Source organism: Rousettus aegyptiacus, unplaced genomic scaffold, assembly GCF_014176215.1.
Source record: "Rousettus aegyptiacus isolate mRouAeg1 unplaced genomic scaffold, mRouAeg1.p scaffold_m13_p_6, whole genome shotgun sequence".
NCBI classification, from domain to species: domain Eukaryota; kingdom Metazoa; phylum Chordata; class Mammalia; order Chiroptera; family Pteropodidae; genus Rousettus; species Rousettus aegyptiacus.
This window is the reverse complement of record NW_023416309.1, coordinates 78,285,210-78,304,289: the sequence shown is the minus strand read 5'-3', so window position 1 is coordinate 78,304,289 and position 19,080 is coordinate 78,285,210. Positions and strand designations below refer to the sequence as shown.

General features: G+C 49.6%; 1 protein-coding gene across 1 annotated transcript in view; it reads left to right on the top strand.

Annotated features, from left to right (window-relative positions):
• Window positions 1–19,080, top strand: part of RPH3AL (rabphilin 3A like (without C2 domains)) — a 96,338-nt gene that overhangs the window by 12,497 nt on the left and 64,761 nt on the right. The window contains 3 exon segments of the mRNA XM_036223434.1: window positions 1,845–1,954; window positions 5,643–5,786; window positions 8,435–8,564. Coding sequence (XP_036079327.1) covers window positions 1,878–1,954; window positions 5,643–5,786; window positions 8,435–8,564 — 351 coding nt within the window. The 5' untranslated portion in view covers window positions 1,845–1,877.

Below are 19,080 nucleotides of genomic sequence, written 5' to 3'. Positions count from 1 at the left end.
CATGAACTTTAACAAAACCACAGATTCCAAAAGAGTGAGTGAAAAATCAGATGTGAACATCCAGCGGCCTTATGTTAAGCTAAACGTTACATAGATTTGTAAAAACATAAAACAATGCTATTATCCTCACTAAGATTTTTTGTTTTGAAAAATAGTTACTTTTTTTGTAAAATATATGAACATCTAATGGATTTATTGTTTTTTAATGAATTATAAATTTTTTTCTCAATTTTAATTTCTAATATGGTAAATATCAATAGATATAGCCCATATCATTTAGACTTGAATTTTTTTAATAACAGGTAAATGAGATGTAGTTCTCATACTATAAGATTCACACTTTTAAAGGCTACAATTCAATGGTTTTAGTGTATTCACAAAATTGTGCAACCATCACCGCTATCTAATCCCAGAATACTTCATCACCTCAAAAAGACTCCCTGAACCCATTAGAAACTCCCCATTCTTCCTTTCCTTCCACCTCAGCTCCTGATAACTACCAGTCTACTTTCTGTCTCTGGATTTGCCTGTTCTGGACATTTCATACAAATGGGAGCATACAGTACATGGTCTTTTGTAATCGGCTCCTTTCACTTACCATAATGTTTTCAAGGTTCATCCATGTTATAACAAGTTTCAGTGCTTCAGTCCCTTTTATGGCTGAATAATATTCCATTGTATGATATGCCATGTTTTGTCCATTCATCAGTTGATAAACATTTGAATTGTTTCCACTTTTTGGCTATTATGAATAATGCTGCTGTGAACATTCATGTACAAATTTTTGTGTGGATGTGTGTTTTCAGTTCTCTTGGATATATATAACTAGCAGTAGTTTGGGGGTTATAGGGCAACTCTGTTTAACATTTGAGGGACTGTAATACTAATATCCAACCTCAGTAATTTTTAAGAGTGTGAAAGAGTCCTGTGTTTGAGAAACCCTGGTCTAGATGGGATTAGACCAGGGGAGTATGGATAACTCATTACAGCCCCTCGTCTTTGCTCTAAGATTGAGATTCTCTCAAACTCATCTCTCTCTTCCCCTCCTTTTTCTCCCCCTAACACATATCCTTGGTGGTAAGGAGAAAGCCAGCTAAGCCGCACTGTACAAGTTAAACCACCAGGAAGTTCAGGAGCAGGGTCACCTCCCTATAGGATTTCCAAGGGTACCATTTACATTGTAGTCCCGGTAGACAGTTGTGCAGGGCGGCAGTCCTGGTGCAGCTGTCACTCCCTGCCCTCCTCCTTGCTCTGGAGAGCACTGTTAGCAGAACATCTTGGGGACCAGAGTCTGTGAAGACCTTGTATGCACAGCTGAGGATGGTAACTGGCTTCAGCCACACTCATGCGCCTGGGGAGGCTGCTGCCAGGTCCCCCATGTTTGGGAGCCATGTAGGGTTTGCCCAGGCGGTCTAGCCATCTCCTCTCCACCTACCCGCAACCAGGGTCACTTCTGCTGAGGACATGCTAAGCACAGCAGTGGCTGTACGTGGAGGGAAGCAGGAATTAAATGCACTAAGGGCTTGCCAACTACGTTAAATTCTTGCAGTTGCCTCTTCTTTCTGATTCTAACCCTTTGAGGTCCTGCCAGTCATGCTCAATCTTGTCACTTAACTACATGATCCACATAGCCACCCCTCCCAGAATTATGAGCCTTTTGAAAGAGGAGCATGGAGGGAACCGTATTTAGTTGGCGGAGTCATTCTAATGGTGAGATTCCACTTGTCAGTGGGGGCAACGTATGGGGAGAGTTTGGAAGCGCCAATGTTTGGAGCCTGAGGGACTCTGTATGCCATCTGCACCCCAGCCAATGACGTGTTTTTTTTTTCCTCTTCTCACCTCAGATGTGAGTCCCCACCCCGCCTGGGCTTCTAAGCATGGCAGACACTATCTTTGGCAGTGGGAGTGATCAGTGGGTTTGCCCCAATGATCGGCAGCTTGCCCTGCGAGCCAAGTGAGTACCTCCGAGGCCCGGCCAGGCTTCCCCCTCCCTCCCCCTCCTGCTCCCCATCTCCCTTTGGAACATTTCGGTCCCAGGAACCCAGAGAGGGAAGTTTGGAGACAAGTACCTATGTAATAAACATCATACCCCACACCCTGAGCTGGGCACTGAACAGACCTCTTCACTCATTTAACCATCATATAGAATTTATCCCCATTTCTCAGGTGAGGAAAGTGGGGCTGGCTCCTTGCCCGAGTCACTTGCCTTGTAAGTGTCAGGGCCCGGACCCACACCTGGATCTTCTGACTCCAGCACCTATGTTCCTCCTAGCACAACAAGCTGCAGGGACCCAGACCGCTTCCTTTCTTGCCTTCTCTGTTAAAACCGTATGTCCCACCCCCTTCCGTCACTGGTCACTGAGCCTTCAGTCCCTGAGCCCCTGGAGGTGGGGCGCCTCTGATCCCTGGAAGCCCACTTTAAAGTTGAGTGTCCAGCACTGGCAGACAGGACCTAAGGCTGAAGCCTCATCAAATGAATCAAAGCGTCCTCCTGGCTGAAACGCACAGCCAGCCTTGGGGCATCCCAGAGCTCCTCACGTTCCTGTCATGGTCTCTCTGGTTCTGTCTTGTCCCCTTGGGGTCCTGGTTTTCTTGTTATCCCTCGGCCCGGTGACCCCTCAGCTCCAGTTTGGTCAAGCTGTCTATACCCGCTGTCCCCCTGTGGCTAGAGACAGGGGCTCCCAGATGCCTCTCCTGCCTTTCTGTCTCCCTATCTTACTGGGAAGTTGGGGGTTCCTGGTGTCACATAAGCCCAAGAGTCTCCTTCATCTGTCATACTTTGCCAATTACAGGAGTCAGCAATTCCCAAATGGGACCTAGTTCAAGAAATTTGCAATTAGATGTTATGAGCCTGCGGGGACACAGAGCTGAAACATCAAAGGTGGAGAGAAAAATTAATCTGATACACCCAAAGAGCGGAGTCCTGCATGATTTGCCGAAATCTTTGCACGACAGTTAATTTGTCTCTCTCACTGAAATGGCTTAGCCCTGGCACAGGGGAGAGACCAGGGAGGAAATCAGCCCCTCTCCCTCTCTCTGACACCAGGCCAGAGGACGTGTCCTCCCTGGCTAGGTATAAGGAGCCAGGGAGAGCTGTGCTCTTGTGGGAGGGCCCCTGGCTACCCCTCTGGTGTTTCCTCAGTTCTTCCTGACCTTGTCTTGTGCTCAGCAGCAGCCAGAAGCTGTTGTAGCACCTTTTAGAAGAGCAAATGCTTTTATCTCCTCCCCGGGGTGTGCTGCCTTGTAATGCCAGGCTTCTTGTAATGCCAGGCGCCGTAAAGGAGAGTACTCCAGATCCCCATGTCCAGGCACTGTACTGAGAGCCCCTCTAGGAAGTCTGGGAACTTTACCTTTCCTGGCTCTAACTCTAGGTCTGTCCTCCTGCCCTCCAGCCACCATGAGATATTTTCCAGACCCCTACTATGTGCCAGGCTTTGGTTGCATAGCAGTAAACAAGACCAACATGGCCTCTCATCTTAAGGCACTGGTGAGGAGGAGTGAGCATCGTACACATAATTAATTACCCATGTTCTTGGACAGTGAGAACAGGCAGTTAGGGTAAAGGGGGTGCTAACTTAACTGAGAGTGTGATTCATATGTTGGGTCCTGAAGGAGGAGTAAATGTTAGATGGAAATATAGGGAGGAGCTTCTAGGAAAAAGGAACAGAATGTGCAAAGACCCCGAGGTAGAAGGATCATGGCATGTAGAGGGCCCGAGACGGGCCAGTGTCAACTTGAATGCAGAATGAGTGAGGTGATGAATGGGGTGAAAGGAAGACGGACAGGTGGACGGGGCCAGATGGAGCAGGGCCTGGTCCTCCAGAGACTCACATTCTGAAGTGAGACAGAGGGTCCCAACTTGCCTCAAAGTAATGTTTAAGCCCAGTGGTGGAGCTATGCCCAGGTCTTAGCTCAGAATGGACTCTTAATCCATCTTGGAGGGGATCAGGGAAAAGCCTCCTATTGAAGATCATGTCTCAAAGGAGTCTTAAAAAAGGAGTGAGCCAGTGTAAAGGAGGTTTAGGAAGAGGGTCCGGCTCTCCATGTGAGGGAACAGCATGAGTAAAGGTCTGGAGACAGCTCAGAACGAGGGAACTAGGAGCAGTTTTTGGTAATGCATACCGCGTGAGGCCAGGGGAACCGAGAGACAAGCGCACCCTACGGGGGATGTACAGATGGGTGCTGGGCACCAATGAAGGTTCTTCCCCAGGGACCGCAGCTCATCTACATTTGCAGCTTGAGTCAGGCTTTCAGCTGTGTGGAGAGGCACTGCAGGGGAACAAGATGCTCAGTGGCAGCCATGGCTGTAAATGAGAGTCAAGGCCCGACTGGACATGGGTCGTGAGTCTGGGGAGGAGGACGAATAAGTGAATGTAGTTTGTGGGACCTGGTGGGCGATCAGGTGAAGGCAGGAAACAAGGCTCAGAGGATGCCTCGGGGGAGCCTGGCCCGGCCGTCAGCAGCTGCGGACTGGAGCTCCCCCGGCCCAGAGGCCTGCTGACCCCTGACTGGCCTTTAGAAAGCCATCTAACTGTACCCCACCTCTTTCCTCCTCTGAGAAGTGAGGCAGCCTGCCTTGCAGGATGACAGGAGGTCCGGTGGGAGGGGCCTGCAGAACCCCTGGCCCGTAGTGGGCCCAGAGTGAGCTGCATAGGAGCTGCGTCCACGGAGGCGGGTGCTGGTGCTGGTGCTGTGCCCTCCCCCACCAACCGACTGGGTCAGTCAGTTCCCCTTATTTACACATCCTCCGAATGCCCACCTGTCTGTTCCACCAGCAGCATATCTCTAGCACCTAATGAGCTTGGCATCACAGGAGATGTTCAATAAATATGCATTGAATGAATAGCTCCTATAATTTTTTCTTTAAGTAAATATTTGTGTAACTGATTGGGCACCTGTCTCCCCCAGCATGTTATAGTTCTCCAAGGTGGTGACTCTGTCATCTTGTCCATCTCTGTTCCTAGCACCTAGTACAGAATGTCTTGGAAATGCAGGGACTTAGGACAGGGAGCTTGGGACATGGTCTCCTGCTGCCGCTCTGCTGAGGCCTCAGCCTCAGGAGGTGTCACTCCTGCAGCCCAGTGGAGCGGAGAAGGCCGAGTCCCCTAGGCCAGGCCCTAGCCCCACCTCGCTATCTTGCCTGTCTTTGCCTCCTCTCATGCAGCTCAGTTACCCTCCTGCCCTTGGACCCTCCAGTTTTCAAAACACTGTGAATCTTCTTTTATCCTCAAGGTTCATTTTTAACCTAATTACAGTTCTTTCCTATCACATAGTTAACTCCATCTCACTTTCTTATTGATTCAGATCTAGGTTTGCATTCTTCTCTTGATAATCTTCTGTGCTCCTCCCTCAAAACCTCCTGCGCCGTGGCAATGGCCATCTCCATTTGCACAGCGGCCACGTTCCGTGCCCCTGCCCCCCCCCCCCCTCCAGGTGCTGCTGTCTTTGTGGGGCCCAGCAGCTAGTGGGCGGCAAAGCCAGCCCTTGGAGCCTGATGTCTTCCCTGCTCCCTGAGCCTCTTGCTCCGGACACACAGCAGCAGGGCCCTCCCCAAACTGTTCTCAGGGGCTTTGTGGATATGGCGGGACTGCCGGGGTTTGCACTGGGGTGGCCTCAAGGCCTCTGTGTTGTTCTCTCTCGAGGCTGCAGACAGGCTGGTCTGTGCATACCTACCAGACAGAGAAGCAGAGGAAGAGCCAGTGCCTCAGCACGGCCGAATTAGAGGCCATCCTGCAGGTCATCCAGAGGGCCGAGCAGCTCGACGTCATGGAGCAACAAAGGATAGGGTAAGGGCTGCTCTGAACTGGGACAGGAGCCGAGCGGTGAGAGGAGAGCAGGAGCGCTTAGTGCCAGGTCATCGGGCTGGGGGACTGGCGCCCGGGGTCCTAGGACCGGTTTTTTACCCTGGGGAGTGAGTCAGCTCTGCCTGAACACCCCTGGGGTGTAGATGCGTAACCCAGCCTGGCAAAGCCTCACTATACCCCTCTGTAAGATGGGGATAGCGGCCGATGTGGGGCTCCAGGCCGTGAGGAAGAATGAATGAGTGTGGTGAAAAGCGTGAGGCATTGTTCAGCTCTACAGTCGCAAGGCCAGGCCAGCTCTGGTCCAGCAGGGAGGGATTTAAGTCGAGGCTGAACCCGGGTCGTCTCACCACAGAGTCCAGCAGGAGACACTCTCCAGCATCTTCTAAGCTCTTCTCCTGGCCTCAGGCACGCAGAGCCGACGACTACGCAGTCTTCAAACAGCTTTGTTGTGTCTATTTTTGTTTGTTTAATTACAAAAGCAATTCAAACTCCCTTGAAAATCCGAAAAACACAGAGAAGCACAAGGGGCAAGACACGAACGCAGTGCGTCGCCTTGGGCAGGAGTTGATTTGATTCTGATCTCCCTGTTCGTCTGTGCATCTTTTTCTATTAAATATATAATCATTAAAAAAAAAAGTCAGACATTGTGGAAATGCAGTCCTAGAAAGTGAAAACACCGCTGCAAAGACTACTGCTTTCCAGTTTAACGTATGTGCCTCAATAATAGAGATGTATTACTATCGCTGTGTTACGAAAAGGGTTTAGATCAGACAGATGATTGGCATGCCAGTGTTGCATCCCTCAGACTCCCCCAGGAGCGTGTGCGAGGAGTTGGGGGATGTTTCCTATCGGCTCCCTTGTGCAATGGGACACGTTTGTGCCCCCTCATCTATCTGGGCTGCTGTCTCTGCCTTCCCTGTGCTGCTCAAGTGGTCTGACCCCTTCTCTGAGCACTGGGTGTGGCAGGGGTGCAGAATGACCCAAAAGGCAGTGCCTCGGGTTAATTATCTCAAAAGGAGGTGGTGTGTCCTGTGTGTTTCATGAGTTAGGAGGCACAGGGTTGTACTGACAGGGAGTCCCCAAGAACAGGTAGGTTGTGCCAAGGCTGAAACTGGGTTTGCTCCCAAGGTTCTGCAGGTCCCTGGGGTAAGGGACAATGACACCTGGGAAGTCAGGAGTGCTTGCTAGAGGGCACATGGGTAGAGGCAGCCTCAGTGGCCAGTCTGCTGTCTGTCAGCCCCTGGGCAAAGCCTGACCACCTTGGGAAAATATGGGGTTGCCACAAGAAGGGGGCCTGGGTGGACCTGGGCTTCACCTCTTAGGACTTGTGTGACCCTGGCATGTGACTTCATATCTTCTGAGCCTCAGTCTTCTCATCTTTAAAATGAGGGAAAATAGCATCCTTCTCAATGAGGGTTGTGACAATTAGAGGAAATAATGTATCCATACTCTGTCCTTCATTCATTCAAGAATTTTCACTGAGTGTCCACTGGAGATAAAGCAGCCAACAAAACAGAAGTGGCTGCCACTTTCATGGAAACTGTAGTATTGTATTACAAGTTGTCATGAAACAGGGGTCACAGTGGGCTAAGGGGCCATGGGACCCCAAGGAGAGGCACCAGACTTAGTGGGGTTCGGGGAAGGCTCCTGGACACTCAGCATCTCAGGTTCAAAAACAGGCATTTTTCTTTCTTTCTCCAGCTTCTTCATCTGCCCAGTTGCTCAACAAAAAGGCTCTGTGTCATCTTGGATCTCTCTTACCTCTATTCACCCCAGATCCATCGATGTTGCCTCTGAAATGCAGCCTGTCCCAGTCTCCATCCCCGGACCTCCCACCACCTCCTGCTGCCTTCCTCACCTCAACTCCCCCTGTAATCCTGAGTGAGCTTTTAAAACGTCACTCAGACCAAATCACTCCTCTTAAAATGTCTCGGTAGTTTCACGATGATCTTAGGGAATAGTCCAAACTCCATTTTGTGACCTACAAAACCCGTGTAATCTGGGCCCTCCTCACCCCTCCAGCCTCCTTTTATCCCAGGCTCCTGCTCACTCACCACACTGGCCTTCTTAGCGTTCCAATGTGCTGGGCCCTTTCTTAACCCGAACCTTTGCACCTGCTGTTCCCTCTGCCTGGAATGCGTCCTCCCCTAGCTCACATGGTTTGCATCTCGTCATCCTCTAGCTCTCAGCTCATATGTTCTCAGAGAGGCCTTCACTGATGATCACGTAACATGCCCCCATCCCCTCAGCCTCTCCCTCCCCCACCCACTTATTTTTTTCGTAGCGCTTCTCCATCCGAAGTCAGTTTTCTGGTTCACTTGTTTCTAGACTTTCTCACTTTATTGAGCATAAGTTCCATAAGAGTAGGGACCATGTCTGTCTCTGGCTTGTTTGCTACAATAATCCCAGTGTTTGGCACATCATAGGTACTCAATTAATATTGGTGAGGAAATGAATGGTTACATTAGCCAGGGAAAGAGGTGAGGCAGGGAACAGTACCCCAGGTAAGAAAACAGCACATGGGGTTTGTATAGTGTTGGGGCCCCGCGGCAGCCATGTCTGGTCAGGCAGCAGTGGACGGAGTGGAGACAGGAAGCACATTCCATCTGACTCTGTGTCCTGTGCTTCAGGCGGCTGGTGGAGCGGCTGGAGACCATGAGGCGCAACGTGCTGGGGAATGGCCTCTCCCAGTGTCTGCTCTGTGGGGAGGTGCTGGGCTTCCTGGGCAGCTCGTCGGTGTTCTGCAAAGACTGCAGGAAGGTAAGGAAGGCCCTGCTCTGGCCCTGCTGCTCTGGCCGCCCAGCCTGGATCAACCCTACTGCTGCTCTGTGGCTTTGCATCCTGGCTCTCAGGAGTGCATGTGTGTTTGCACATACATATGTAAGCGCGTGGTGTCCTATGCTTCTTTGCCTGAAGGTCAAACAGCCTGGCTTCTAGGGCCAGCCTTGGGGAGTGCACCTCTGGGTCTCACAGGCCCAGGTGTGAAGTGAATACAGCTCTTGCACTAGCCATACGACCGAGGAAAGTTGGTTTAATGTGTCATGCCTCATCATCCTTATCTGTAAAATAAGGACAATGATAATATGTAATTTAGAGTGTGGTGAGGATTAAATATTATATGCAAAGCTCTTACAGCCTTGACTGGCATATAATGTACTTAACGTTATTCAGTAAATACAGTTCTCCTCAGGGCCAAATAGTATGCTAGGATTGCATACTGTTTGTCTGCTCTCTTGATCCTTGCCCTCTCAGGTGAGAATGATCTTCACAGCAAGGTCAAATGAATTTTTTACTGTTTTTATTGTACTCCACTGATTGTTCTAAATTATGCTACATATTAAATTATTTCATATTGAGCCCAATACGTTTTATAACAACTTTTTGTTTTTCCTGGAGTTTCTAATTGCTTTTCTTTTTCTTATTGACTGAAGGATAATGTACTTTTCAATCCTCGAGATTATTTAGCATCTCAATTTTATTCTCTGTTGCATGGAGCCTCTTTTTTTCCTGCCAGAAACACTTCTAGATTCTTATTCCTGCTCAAGCTTAGACTAGTTGCTGCACAGCTGTAATCATGGGACTTCCCTTTATTGCCCTCCTAGGTTAGAGCCACTGTTCCCAAAATACCATGTCTTCCACTTTTTCAGTTTTCACTCTAATTTTACTGGAACTGATCCTCAACTAACTTCCACGTGCCAGCCACTGTTTTAAGCCTGGAGTTTATTTTAGTGAATAAGACCTTCTCTCTTGAGGTTACATGGGGTAGGGGAAGAAAACATGTGATCAAAAGTGATCAAATAAATAAGAATTTTTCAGGAAGTAATAAATTCTGGAAGAAGTAACAGGGGATGTAAGACTAGGTGGGGTGGGATGATAAGAGTTGAGAGGACTGTAAACTACGAACAAGTTAAAAACATAAACAAGGATTTGGCAGCACGGAGGCCACTGGCAACCTTGGCAAGGTCCTTTTCAGTGGCATTCAAAAGCTGGATGGGAGAACCAAGGAGCAAAGTGGTTAATATGTACAACTAATAAGTTGGGGGGGGGGGGCTGGACTTCATTTTTTTTCCTGTTCTATGACATGTCGTGAACTGGGCTGAGGAGTGTAGATTAACTAGTGAAGGGTCTTAAGAACAGTGGTGGTATGGCAGGGGCCTGGGTGTCACGGAGGATGCACATTTGTGTGCCAGCTCCTCTTTAAGCCCATTATAGGCCCGAGACTAGATATCAACAAAAGTAGTGTGTGCAGGGACCTGGGAATGTCTTGTTCTCAGCACCTGGACAGGTGGGATTATATTTTGTGATTTCTGCCTGGGAGAATAGGGCCAGCAGTCTGTTTCCTCCTTCTGCCTCTCAACCCCATGACTACTGTAAATGTTCAGGTTTGCAGGACCATGACAAGGGTGCAGAGCCTTATCTCCTTCCCTTGGAAAAGTCTGGGGCCTCTGCCACAGAGGCAGGCTGTTGCCCCTGCTGCTGAAGGGTTAATGCCAGCTGCTCCTTGGAGAGCCATTTCCTAGGCCACAGTGGCATTCCCTGGGTGGGAGGGGGGAAGGGGAGGACCTCGGCTGGATGTAGGGTTGGGAGAAAATGCTCTTCCAGACATTCTTGCCACCCCCACTGCATGGTACCCAAGAGCACTGGGCTAGTCTGGAGGACATTTCCATTTGAAATTGTTCTTATTTTGCAGCAGAGAACTTGGTCCTGGTTTGAGTGGCAAGGCGAGGAACACTTTGAGCTTCTGAGGGTACTTGTTTCTGGATAAAAGTGGGAAAATGTGCTAGTTAGGGCCACAGCTGAATGATGGGCATTTGGGTGATTCTCTTCATCCATCCTTGAGAAGATTGTGTCATCATTCATTCATTCTTTAAATAGTAGAGGTTGCACTGTTTACAGACCCTGTTCTAGGTGCTGGTGATACCGTGAACAAGATAGATAAAATAATTGCTCTCTTGGAGATTATTTTCCAAAGGGAGGAGAAGAGAGACAGTAAATAAACAAACATAAAATAATGTCTAGTAGTCCGAGGACTCTGTAGTGAATAAATTAAAACAGGGGGATATGGTATGGTATGACTGGGAGGGCCTCTCTGAGTTGAGACCTGAACACAAGCAAGAAGCTGCCCCCAGAAGATCTGGGTGGAAAAGTGTTCCAGGCCGAGAGAACAGCAAACATAAGGGCCCCAGCAGAAACCAGCTGGGGATATTCAAGGAACTAGTGAAGGCATCTGGAGCAGAGGGCATGAGAGGTGGGAACAGCTGATCACACAGAGCTTCATAAGTCAAGGTTAGTAGTTGAGATTTGATTCTAACTTTAATGAGATACCAGGGGTGTGACGTGGTTTGATTTGTTTTTAAGAGATTAGCCTAGCGCTGGATTGCAGGGGGCATGGAGTGAAAGCGGGAGAGGAGTTAGGTAGTGATGGCTATCATTGGGAGGTGATGGGACAAGGCAGCACAGGGATGGGCCCATATGCTAAGAGAATCAGTCTCGTCGGTGTATTCTAAGCAGATGGGGAAGAATTAGAGGGCATGAGTGAGGGCCCCAGGAAGGAAGGAGGGTCCTAGAATGCAACTGGGCCACTTGGTGTACCCTGCATGGTGAGTGGGCGGTGGGCCTCCTGGGCTTGCCAGTAGGGGCTGGTCCCATGCAGATGGACTTGGGTTGTGGACCCAGCTTGGCCACAGCGCAGTGACCTTGTACAGGTTACTTGACCTGTCTGAGCCTGTTTCTTCATCTGTAAGCAAGATAATAAAGCTTATTGGCTTGGTGTGAGGAGTAAATGAGCTAATGCAGGGAAGCCGTTAACAGAGTGTTGTGTCCATTTTGAACACTCAGTGAAGAATACCTGTTGTTTTTGCTATTATTATCAATCCACCTCAAGGCCCTAGATGTTTAGACTTCCCACATGTTAGGAAGAATGGAACCGACTTCCCATATATCTCAGAAGAGATTTAGTGACACCCCATGGATTAGTAAGTTCAGCCTGCCATTACGAAATATCACAGACTGGGCAGCCTCGACAACACACATTTGTCTCATAGTTCTGGAGACTGGGAGGTACAAGTCCATGTGCTGTCAGTTCAGTGTCTGGCGAGAGTCCTCTTCATGGCTTGTGGATTCCACCTTCTCTCTGTGCCCTCACATGGTGGAGAGAAAACTCTAGTCTCTCTTCTACTTACAAGGACACCAGTCCTGTTGGATCAGGCCCCACCCTTATGACCTCATTTAACCTTAATTGTCTACTAATGACTCGGGCTCCAAATATAGTCACGTAGGGGGTTAGGGCTTCAACACAGGAATTGTGATGGAATGCAATTTGGCCCATAGCACCCCACATTCTCCTTATTAGAATTCATGTTTTCTGGAACTTAAAATTGGAGTTCCTACAGTTAGTCCCATATTTTTAATAATTTATATAAAAGCCTCTAAAAGTCTTTGTAGCTCTGCAGCATAGGATGTCTTGATCCAGCAGGCAAATCGAACTCCTTGATTTCTGTGCAAGTTCCTCATATAAAACAAACAGTCGCTTATTCAGCCTGTTGTGGGCTAATTCTGGGTCAAGGGAATTCAAAAGGAGAAGTGTCCAAAACAGTCATTTCTCTCGGGTCCTGATGGCCAAAGCGGAGAGATCATATTCTCTAAAGTGACACCGACCATAGCTGGGACCAGGTTTTCCAGGACTGAGAGCAATCGGGAGGGCTGCCTGGAGGAGCTGGTTCCTGAAGGCTTCTAGAGGCTGAGAACAGCCAAGGGCATTCCAGGCAGGGAGGGGAGAGCACAGAAGAGGCACGTAGATGGAAATGGGCTGGGCAGGCATCTGATTGTGAGGAGGAAGGTTCTGAGGGCAGGGAGAAATGTGCTGAAAGAAGAAAGAAGAGATGACGTCAGATTTGACTTTAGGAACAGGGGTCCTTGGAGGAGGTCAGGGACAAGACCATGAGGACCTGAAGACATGGCACAGAGCTGAGATCTGTGTAGGAGATGGAGCTCATTCAAGGAAGAGTTCTCTGAAGGCCAAGCTGCATTGATCAGAGTGGGCAAGCCCACAGGGCTTCGGGCCCCCTGGGAGATGATCACAGATGATCACACAGACACCCTGGGGCCACTCTGCTAGGTGCTGTTCACTCAGGAGCTGAGTCCCTGGAGAATCAGGAAGGAGGCTCAGATTTAGTTTCAGATTCCCCTGCAAAGCTGTAGTCCTTGCAGTGGCTCTCTGGTGTCTGGAATGGGTGGACAATGTCATTCATTCACTCATCCAACAAATACTTATTATATGCCTACTGGCTCAAGCACAGGGATACAGTGTACAGATGCACAGATCCCTGTCCTCTGGGAGGGAGGTGTTAAATGACTATGAATAATTAATTACAATTGTGGTTGGGGTTATGGAGGCAGCCCTGGGGGCCCGAGAGAGCTCTAACGGGGTACTGGCCTAACAGGGCATAAGGAGTGCTCCACTCTGGGCTCACCAATATCTGAGGTGCCTCCCTGTTCATTTCAATCTCCACTTTCTACCTCCTTAACTTTTCAATAGCCTGCAGTCCTGGGTCCCCGGAAGTGTGTGGGCATGGGCAGGCTACCGAGGAGGGATGCTGGGGAGATCTCTGACATGAGAAGTATCCAGATCCAGGTCTGGGGGGCAAGTCCTCAGGTGCTCCTGGCCACATGGAGCCGTCCCTTACAAAAACCCTGGCAGCTTTCAGCAGCACAAGCTAATGAGCGTGCGAGTGGAACCCATGATGCTGGCCCTCCCCTCAGCATCCCCTCCGTAATTGGGCCTGCACACCCAGGCTGCCTGCCCTCATTATGGGAGGGCTGTGGTGGAAAGGCAGAGGGGCTGGCTGGTTAATTAGAGAGGCCTGGCACTCCTAATTGCTTAGATTCTGAGTCAGCCAGCTTTCAGTTTAATTTAGAGTCGGGCTTCACCAACGATGGGAGGTGGGGCAGGGCTGCCAGGAAAACCTGCCTGAGCCCCGGATGGTGTTATCACCATGCAAGCGAAACAATAGGAGATTTTTTGGTCTCAGCCAAAATGTGTTTCACAGTGTGGGTGCAGAGGAGCCTGCCCATGAAGCAGGGGTCTCAGTAATGTGTGCTGTACCCTGTGAAAGAGGACGAGGCAACCCCATAGCCCTGCACTCCGCTCAGAGCCCTTAGGGGGAGTCCAGGTAGGTGGTGGGTGGTCAGGCGTCCCCTTCCCAAGATGAAGAGGCATTGGAGGGAAGGGGCCAGGCCCGAACCTGATCCTCACCCCCAACCCCGTCATACCACACACCCACATGTGCATGCATGCACATGCACACACCCCGGCTCAGGGTCTCCTGCACCCTCTCTCAGGCCATCCTCGCTCTTGCCAACAGTGAACACTGAGACCATTGTCTCAACCTCGTGAGTCTATAAAACACTTTCACAAAAGTCATCCTGTTTGGTCCTCAGGACAAAGCTGTAAGGGAAACAGGGAAGGTGAGGCTGTTCCCCAGTCACAGGTGGAGGACAGGAGCCCAGTGGAGGCAGCGTGGCCTGCTCAGGTCGCCCAGCTGGGCCGTGGGGAGCTGGGTCCCCCAGGGGCATTTGTCGTGTTGTGCTGTCCTCCCTTCAGACCAAAGCATCAGGCCTCGTGCTTCCCCTTCCTTGGAGAAGCAGGGACATCTTTCTTAAGCATACAGAAGAAACATCTTATTCAATAGTAAGATATTGAAAACTTTTCTCATAAAATCGGGAATAAGATAAGTTCTTTGTATTTCTATCACCACTTGTAGCCAGTGTAGTCAGGCAAGAAAAATAAATGTATGGCATAAGAATTGGAAAATAATAGCTAAAACTGTCTTATCCATGAAATACATGATTATATAACTAGAAAAGCTGAGAGAATCTAAATACAAAGGCGAATTTAGCAAGGTTGCATACAAGTTCAGTACGCATACAAGAAAATCAATATTTCTATACACCTGAGACAAAAATGAGAGAAAATAGAAAAAAAGTCCAGTTTATGACAACGGAGACACTAGTTGCAGGGGAAAAAGAATGGTCTTTGGATACATATGAGATAATTTTGATATTCATATGGAAAAACCTCTATCTCACACTAGGCACAAAAGTCAATTCCAGGTTGAGTTCAGATTTAAATATGAAAGGTACAATAATCAGTATTTTGGAGGATAAAGAAAGGAAGAAAAAAAGAATGAACAAACACAGAAATCACTTTAAGGTAAAGGAGTGGGTACCTTTATCAGCATGGACAATGACATTGGGGACCCTAAGAGCGCCCAGAAGGCCCTGTCTGGAGGCCACCCTCCACCCTGTACTCCGTCCAGTGCCACCAGTGGCTGGCTGGCTGGCTGGCTGCCCTCACCACCGCTAGGGAAAATAGCTTTTCCAGCCACTTTCTCAGGACCTTCAGAAGCAGCCTGAAGGTTCTCAGAATGCTCCCACTGCAGAAGCGAAACACCTGGGCTGGCCGAGCCCACTGTAAGGGGCCAGGGCCTGTGCAGGTGGAGGAACAGGAAGCCCTTTTGGGAGACTTTTACCTCCTTTGGAGCCAGCTAAGCTCCCTAGGCCAGTCCTTGCAAATGAAATTGAGTTTCATGAAGGGCTTGTCTCTCTGCAGAATTTTTCCATTCGTTCATTCTACAGCATTTAATTGGGTGCTTCCTGTATGCCAGGCCCTGGAGGTAGGAGGCGGCCTCACTCTCATAACCGCTACTAGGTAATAATAAGAGACAGTACTTCTCTTACTCTGCCAGATTCTCTTCTAAGGGCTTGTCACATGGTAATTCATTCAGTCCTCCTAACAACTCTATTGGGTTGGTACTATTGGCATCCCTCTTTTATAGATGGGGAAACTGAGGCACAGAGAGGTTAAGTACCTTGCTTAAGGTCGTTCAGCTAGTTAGTTGTGGAGCCAAGGTTTGAACCCAAGTGGCCTGGTTCTGAGCATCCTAGCTGTTAACCACTGTGCTACATCAAACCAATAGAGTTTATGGCTTTTCTAGGAAGGCAAGATAGACAAGAACAAGTAAATACGGTAATTCCAGAAAGAGACAAAAACATAAAAAGCAAGAAGGCGGGGCAGGGCAAATAGGGCACTACAGGAGCTAGTGGGGAGGAAGTGAGAAGGCAGCTGTTTTATTTTGGATACACAGCATAAGCCTCTACAAAGAGGTAAAATTTGAGCTTAAACCACAATGAGAAAAAATCAGATCTGGCAGAAAGTGTCCCAGGCAGAGGGAGCAGCATGGATGAGGTACTGCGGTGGCAAGAATGTGGCGTAAGCGAGAACAGAAAGAAGGCCAGGGAGGCATGCGAGGGAGAGGACCCCACCAATGACCCTTCAGAGCTTTGTGGCCTGGCCCTTACTGGGTCTGTGGAGTGCGGGCTGTCCCACCTGCTCCTTAGATTAACTTAAGTCCCCCAAAATAGGAGGGGGCAGTTTGTAAAATTATTTTTTAATTTGTGGTAAAGCATGCATAACATAAAATTTACCATTTTAACTATTTTTAAGCGTACAGTTCAGGGGCATTAAGAACATTCATATTGATGTGCTACCATCACCGCCATCATCTCTAGAACTTTCTCATCTAGCGAAACTGAATCCCTGTACCCTTTAAACATTGACTCTCCATTCCTGCCCACCCCAGCCCCTGGCATCCACCATTCCATGTTTTGTTTTTATGAATTTGACTACTCTAGGTACTCATATAAGTGGAATCATACAGTATTTGTCCTTTCGTCACTGACTTATCTCACTTAGCATAATGTCTAAAAAGCTCCTCCGTGTTGTAGCACGTGTCAGAATTTCCTTCCTTTCTAAGGCTAGTATTCCTTTGTATGTAGGTGACACATTTTTGTTGATCTCTTCATCTTCCGGCATCAGGTCCTCGGGTTGCTTCTGCAGTTTAGCTATAGTTTTTCTATAAATATGGGTGTGCAAATGTCTCTTCGAATGCCTGCTTTCAGTCGTTCGGGGCATATGTCCAGAAGTGGAGTTGCTGGCTCACGTGGCAGTTCTGTCTTTAATTTTCGGAGGAGCTGCCCTCCTGCTTTGCATGGCAGCTGCACCATTTTCCATTCCCACCAACAGTGCACGAGGGTTAGGAAGGGGCAGTTTTTCTCAGGGTTTCCCTCCTGAATGAAACTCGTCCGTGTGCCCAGATCCCTTTCCAAACCCAGCCCTCCGCACCTCTGTCCCTCCAGTGTGGCCGCAAAGCAGCAGCCTCCTTGAGCAACAGCCATTTCGTCTGAGCTGTCTCCAAATTGGCCTCACAGTGTCCTTTCTCCTCAACGACCTAATTCAGATGTAGAAGACTTGTGTTTGTGCCTCATTACAAAGATGGAGTTTTTTTCATTCAGCTACTGATGTTTCCTAAATTCCCGGAAAAAGTCACTTACTTCGCCCGCCCTGAGGGCCCGCTCTGTCTGCTCGCTCATCGCCCAGGCACCTTGACAGGAATTGACTTGGCTGCTGTTGCTGATCGGAGACACCATGCAGTATCTCGAACATCTGCCTGCCTGGGAGTCTGACAATCAGAGCAACCCCATTAAGACACACTTCTTTCTTGTTGTTCTAGCGCCTGCAGTGTGGCTTTTCTTCTCCCATAGTAGCTTCTTTCTTGCCACTTTGTACAGTTCAGGGACCGTTCTGTTTACCCTGTTGAGCACTGACCTTCATCTCAAGGTCAAAGGCAGCTCAGGAGCTGCCAAGAGCCAGAGTAGGATCAGGGAACCTCACGCCACTCGTGGCAAGGCCCAGAGCTTCCTGGAGAGAGACCAGCCTTATGTCACTGGATCAGTTCCTGCAGCCTTTCAGAGACCCTGCCCACTTAGCTCCCCTTCATGCAAGCCCTGCCCTCCAGGAGATCACCACTGGTGACAGACACTACAGCGCAACTTGAGAAGTGCCATAGGTACAGGAGGCGTGGAGAGAAGGGCAGCAGGGCGGGCACCCAGAGAGGTGCGGGAGGCTGCGGAGTGGAGCTCATGTTTGAGCAGAGCCTGAAAGGATAGAGACCAGGTGCCGGCGGAAGGCAAGAGGAGGCGCAGCTCTGTAGAGGCAGGGTGAAGAAGCAGTACAGGGACTGATGGGCATTTGGCACAGCTAATGGTTCGAGGATATGGGAGAGTGAGCAGGTGTGGAGGGAGGCAGGCTGAGGGGCAGGGAGAGAACGAAATGAGGATCTCCGATGGCTTTGCCTGGTGTGCCGCGCTTGTGCTTAGAGCCTGCTGTGCAGGGCTGGGTTGGGCAGGAGCAGGCGAGGGAGGGGCTGGTCGGCACGTGGGTGCAGGTGGGGCTGAGGTTCCTGGAGGAAGCCTTGTGCGGTCCGTGTAGTGTGGGCTGGGGCCCAGGCTGATAGTCCTGGTGTGAGATCAGCAGCCCAGAGGTGGACATCGTGGAGGTGACCGAAGCAATGGGAGAGAGCAGGGGTCCAGACTCCCACGGTTGGGGCATGGTGGGAGGGAGAGGTGGGGGGCAACCGTATTCTCCCCTTGACCTGACTAAATGACCTGTCTGGAGACATTTCTGTGACATTTTGTCCCCACAGAGATGTCTGCTATTGAAGTATCAGAGCCTCTCTGTACAACAAGTGAGCCAGGACCAGTCACTGGACACCTGCTGTGTACAGTCAGGTCACCCAGGTGTAAGGGAGTCACAGTGAGAAGGAGCTTTCCTTGTAAATGCTGGGGAAGCTGCTCTCTGGGGCATGGGGGACAGAGAGGTTGGTGAGAGCTGGGCCTCCACAGAGGGGAGATTCTTAAAACCCCTACCCCACCCCGACTTGGGCCCTCAGCTGGGAGGCAGGCATCAGCCTGTACTCCAGATCGGCCCTGCGGGGGCCATCTTCAGCATGACCACCAAGAGCTCAGGCTTTCTGTGCTCCATCTTGACTCAACCCCAACTTGGGCTTTACCCCGAGTCCCAGCTCTGCCAGTGCCTGGACCCCCAGCTTTCCCTCTGTTTCCAGAAGTGACAGCTCCTGTCCCCTCCAGGGGTGATGTGACTGCCGAAATGAGAGAAGTATACAATAAGCTCTTAGAAACTGTGCCCAGCACATAGTAACAATAATTATAAAACGCAGCAGTACAGAGTGTATAAAATATTACCACACCCCCACCCTGCCCCTGACCTCAGCAACCCGGGTATTTGTCCTTCTCTATACACATGAGATGTTCACGAGTGTGTGCATACATATTTTTTGAATGGGACTGTGATATACTCCTTGCTCTGTAATTTCCTTTTTCCATTTAATAGCATATTGAAGACATCCTTTCAAGTCTG